General features: G+C 36.2%; 1 protein-coding gene across 1 annotated transcript; it reads left to right on the top strand.

Annotated features, from left to right (window-relative positions):
* Positions 1 to 399: 399 nt before the first annotated feature.
* Positions 400 to 3,883, top strand: LOC311233468 (olfactory receptor 52Z1P-like; the record flags this gene model as incomplete). The annotated part of the gene is made up of 3 exons (XM_084320435.1): positions 400 to 1,315; positions 3,009 to 3,112; positions 3,806 to 3,883. The coding sequence occupies 3 exons, from the start codon at positions 400 to 402 to the stop codon at positions 3,881 to 3,883; spliced, it is 1,098 nt and encodes a 365-aa protein (XP_084176561.1).
* Between the last annotated feature and the right edge of the window lie 1,768 nt (positions 3,884 to 5,651).

Below are 5,651 nucleotides of genomic sequence, written 5' to 3'. Positions count from 1 at the left end.
GTTGGTAACTGGTTGACCAAGGTGCTAAAGTTCTGGCAGTCATGACAGACTGCCATTTTTATTTATATTTAATACATTTTATATATTTATTTTGCCCCTTTAGTTATTGCCTGGACTAGTTCCACCCATTACAGTTTGTAAATGACTAGAATATGACGTGGCAGGAAGAACCTAAGGCCTTACAATATGTTCTTGGGGATTGAGATCATGTGACTTGATTTCACAAGAGATGAAAAGTGAAGAATATAAAACTTCTCAGCTCTGGTTGTGGAGAGAGAGACATCACAGAAAGGTAAAATATCTTATTTTCATATTATTCTTGTACAAAACAACATACTGTATGGTGTGCCATGCATAAAAATATGCTTCTTTACAGCAACTTCAGAAATGTGTCTCAGCATGGCCAATTCATCTGCAGTGACGTCTATTCTTCTGTCTGCATACAATGAAATGGAGGAAATGAAGCCCACATATTTTTGCATTTTCTTTTTTTTATACATCACTATTATTGCTGAAAATGTACTTTTAATCTCAGTGATTTGTGTTGAAAAATCATTGCATGGTCCAATGTATATCTTGGTGTGTAACTTGGCAGCAAATGGCCTCTATGGAGGCACTGGTCTATTGCCAGCCATAATGAATAATGTCTTATCACATTCATATGAGATCTCTCTACCTTGCTGTCAAGTACAGATATATGCTCTACATACTTATGCCATTATTGAATTTACAATTCTAGCAGCAATGAGTTATGATAGGTATGTGGCCATATGCCACCCACTGCAGTATCATGCTATTGTATCATTGACTAGAGTGTATAAACTTATTGCATTTACTTGGCTTTACCCCTTGGTAACATTTGCCATATATTACTCATCAACTCTTCGTCTAAGGATTTGTGGGAAAACTATAGCAAAATTATATTGTGCAAATTTTTCACTGGTAAAACTGTCATGCACAGATACATCCGCTATGAACATAGTAGGATTACTATCTGTTTTGTTCTATGTATTTCCGCAGATAATAATGATTGTTTACTCATATGTACATATTCTGAGAATATGTATATTTTCATCCAAAGAATCCAAGCTCAAAGCCCTCCAAACCTGTACTCCACACCTGTTTGCAGTAATTAATTATTCTTTGGGGTGCTTCTTTGAATTAATACAAAATCGATTTGACATGAGTTATTTACCTTACCAAATACAGATATGTATGTCTCTGTACTTTTTGATAATCCCTCCCATTCTCAATCCTGTAATCTATGGTGTTAGTATTCGATCCATAAGAAAACCACTATTTAGAATTGTCAGAGGTAAGAAAAGTAGACTAACACCAATTTAGTACACACTTTTTAATTTTTTCAAAGATTTCTTGCAAATGTAAGGTGGTGAATGACGGGGATGATAGGAGAGAGCAAGGGGAGGAATGAAGGGGATGATAGAGGGCAAGGACAGGAAAGACAGGAAAGACAGAGGGTAAGGGGAGGACATATGATAAAGCATGCCTAAAGATTGTATTCTTAAGACTGATGCCTTTATAACCACATAGGATAATCTATCTATATCTATTGCTTACTCTTGTGATGTCTGATCAAATCTCCACTTTAGATGAAAAGGACAATATGCTTTCCATTTTAACCATTTGAATTGTGGAATTGTCCTGGTGGCTTGTCAGATACTGTGTGTTAATGATGATGTGTTTGAGTCTCCCTCATGACTGGGTCATGTGTCATTATGTCTCTTGCATATTTGCTGTTATTCTGCAGTTTGTAGCACATAATACAGCAGTAATACCATAAAACAACATTTTCAACACTCAATAAACATTTATTTGGATATGTGTAAGTGTTCAAGTGCTTCTTCCAGGATTAAACTCTTGTAAAGTTTTAATTAATGTATTTATTTATTAATACCAGCATCTTGACACACATAGACAAATCAACAAACATTGCATGTCTTTTTTTACAATCAGTAAGATTGATATTGTTTATTGTTGTCTTAGATGACATTTGTTTTCACAGCCTGCAAACCAGTACACCATTAAACAAGGACACTATAGTAACTGCATGGAACTGTGGAATAGTATTTGACACATTTACTTTGTACTTATATTTTGTCCTGCATGGCAAACATAGCAAACTGAAATTCGTTTTTTACTTGCCAGGCTTTTTCCTGATGCATTATTTTTTTCATTATATTTAAATTTATTATATATTCACTATACATCATATTTTGTCTTTCAACTATTTATTATCTTTGTGACATGCAATTTGAAACTGTGTTGACAGTGTGACAACTGGCCCACAATTTAGTGAGTGAAATCTGATATTGGCAAGTCTCCCAGTTCAAAAGGGAGAGGGAAAAAAACTCTTTTAACTTATATTTGATGAGAACTTTATTGACATGTTAAAATAGGCAAGCATTCAGAAAATACAATTTGAACCCTGTTAACAGTATGCTGTCAGTCACTGTTACTGTATCACACACATTTTACCTTGCCCATTACAGTGTTCACAATTTTTACAACCCATAAGACAAAAAGTCTACAAGACCAAAACAGTTTATAAATATGTTACTTCCTGCAATGCTCCACCTCAGTTATGTCATATTATTTATTTTGCTTTATTGAGATCGATTTTTGATGTACCACTATTCACATGATTTCCATCGTTTTTTGTGTCTATATATATTGTACATGAAAGAGAAATGTGTCTAAGCATTGCCAATCCATCTGCGGTGACATTTATTATTCTGTCTGCATACAGCGAAATGGAGAAAATTAAGCAGAATTTTATTTTATTTTAAAATTAGTATTATTGCTTAAAATAAACATTTTATCACAGTTATTTGTATTGAGAAAACCATTGCATGAGCCAATGTACTTCTTGGTGTGTAACTTGGCAGCAAATGGCATATATGGAGGCACTGGTCTATTGCCAGCCATAGCCATACTGAATAATGTCTTATCAAATTCATGAGATACAGTATCTCTACCTTGCGGTCAAGCACATATCTATGCTCTACATACGTATGCAATTATTGAATTTACAATTTTAGCAGCAATGCGTTATGATAGGTATGTGGCCATATGCCATCAATATCATGCTATTGTATCATTGACTAAAGTGTATAAACTTATTGCATTTACTTGGCTTTACCCCTTGGTAGGGCTGACCCCTATTAGTAGAATAATCGACTAATCGGTCAAAAGGAGCCGTAGTCGACTGCCAACCTCTTAGTCGGAAAAAATTAATTATTCTTTCCAAAACAAAATAGGCCTAGAAGCGTGGCTAACGCTAATGGCACGCATACCAGAGGCTAACTGCCTACGAAAACAGGCACAGAGGCACTGAAAGAGGATTTCACCCATCTAATGAACACAATAGACTAGACAAATATCAAGATGTATCCATCAGTGGACCAATTGCATGCTTTTGCACAGGACAAGAAGCCTTCAGTCGACTCCTTCAGACATTAAGCACCCCCCACAGCCAAAATGGAATGATACAAATATTATATATATATATATATTTTTTTTTGTCGACTAATAGTCGACTAACGGCACATCTTGGCCAATCATAGTCAACTATCCAAATCCTTAGTCGGGGACAGCCCTACCCCCTGGTAACATTTGTCATCTTTTACTCATCAACTCTTCAGCTAAGGTTTTGTGAAAAAACGATAGCAAGATTAAAATAGCAGGTTTACTATCTGTTATGTTTATATATTTCCACAGCTAACCATTGTTGTTTACTCATATATGTACATATTCTGAGAGTATATTTTCAACCAAATAATCAAAGCTCAAAGCCCTCAAAACCTGCACTCCACACCTGTTTGCAGTTATTAATTATTCTTGGGGATGCTTCTTTGAAATATAAAAAAATCGATTTGACCTTTGTTATTTTCCTTACCAAACTGATATGTTTGTCCCAGTACTTTGCTATAATCCCTCCCATTCTTAATCCAGTAATTTATAGTGTAAGTATTCAATCCATAAGAAAACCACTATTTAGAATGTTCAGAGGTAAGAAGAGTATAGACTAGGGGTGTGCGGAGACGTCATTATCTGTATCTGTATTTGGATTGTATTTGGATAGAAGACCAGACATGGGCATAAACTGGATTTCTTTTCTTTGCACCAATTATTGTCCAATACAAGATGGTAACTAATGTAATCTTAATGAACATTAGATTAAAGTAAGTCACGTTAAAATGGTATTTTCTAACCAAATATTTATTGTAAATGGAATTATTGTGCCTCCAAAGCATCACATTGATTTAATATTGACATAAAATGAATTATGAATATATAGTTATACCTCATCATACTGTTACTTGTCATGTGTGCTCTCTCTCTCTCTCTCTCTCTCTCTCTCTCTCTCTCTCTCTCTCTCTCTCTATCTCTCTCTCTCTCTCTCTCTTTTAACTACCCCTGGTGGACATTGAAACAATCAGAAACTGAACAAATATTTAGAACAGTATTACATAACAGTAATAGTATACATAGATTTTGCCAGTTTTAATTTTTTTTATTTGATGTCATCTCTTTTTACACAGCCTGTAGATGATTATGAGCCAAAAAAAATTGTGCCATTTAGCACCCTTTTTGTTTAGAGTGTAGAACAGCAGGCCTTTCAACACAGCCCACTTTCCCTCTCCTGCTAAATCAGGTGTGTTATGTTTACGCAGCTTGTAGACTAATAATATGTAGGCTGCCCATAAGATTGTTCTCTGACAATACAGTTTAATCAAATCGAATCTAATATTTGTATGATGTTCTGAAAACAAAATCAGCTTTATAGAGCAGAAAAAGAGCGGAAATGCTAGCCTAATTATGAGTGTCGGAAACTAATCTTTCCTACAAAAAAATGCTCTTTCCTACAAATTCATATTGGCTCATATGTTCAAGATTTAGTTTCTAAGGTCTATCATCTATTGGATTATTCAATACAGTACATAACAATGATAAATAGCCTAATTATGAAATGGATGGGCTGTTTTGCATGAGGAGGAACTTGCAAAAGTTTAACTCATTCAGCATCAATCACAAGTATAGTCTGGTTAACTCGCCATCGCTTGAGCGCCAATCACGAGTATAGTCGGGTTTTGGTCGTTATTTATTTTATTAGCGATATCCATTCATTTTCATCCATCCAGCCTGATGGTATCGTTGGGAATGGGTCTGAGCTCGCAAAAGGGCAAATACCGCCCCCTACGCCTTCCGGCTGGTATTGCACTCCACTGGGAATGGTATAGTTTTTTTTCTGGGACGATCCAAGCCGTGCGGGCGTGGTTTAAATAATCAGGCGAGGTAACCTAATTTCAACGATACATCTGCGATGCTGCCCCCCCCCCCCCCCCCCCTCATATGCAACGCTGTTGAACGTGGCACGGACCTCCGCGCCCAGTACTTCAAATGGCGATCAGATAATTGGATTATTTATTTTGCATTACATCAGATACAAGGTAAGAACATTATATATAAATTTGATCATTGATCCGATATGTATTTCTACCCCGATCGACACTGTATCTGTGTGTGTATGTGTGGCTGTTTTCCGTTGGGTGCAGGAGGTGGGGGGGGGGGGGGGGGGGGGGAGCCGCGCTACGAGGGCCATTTCAGGTATGCACGAGGAAGGACAATAA

Source organism: Notolepis coatsorum, assembly GCF_963971535.1.
Source record: "Notolepis coatsorum genome assembly, chromosome: 8".
In the NCBI taxonomy this organism is placed as follows: Eukaryota; Metazoa; Chordata; class Actinopteri; order Aulopiformes; family Paralepididae; genus Notolepis; species Notolepis coatsorum.
This window is presented reverse-complemented; position numbering and strand designations above follow the sequence as displayed.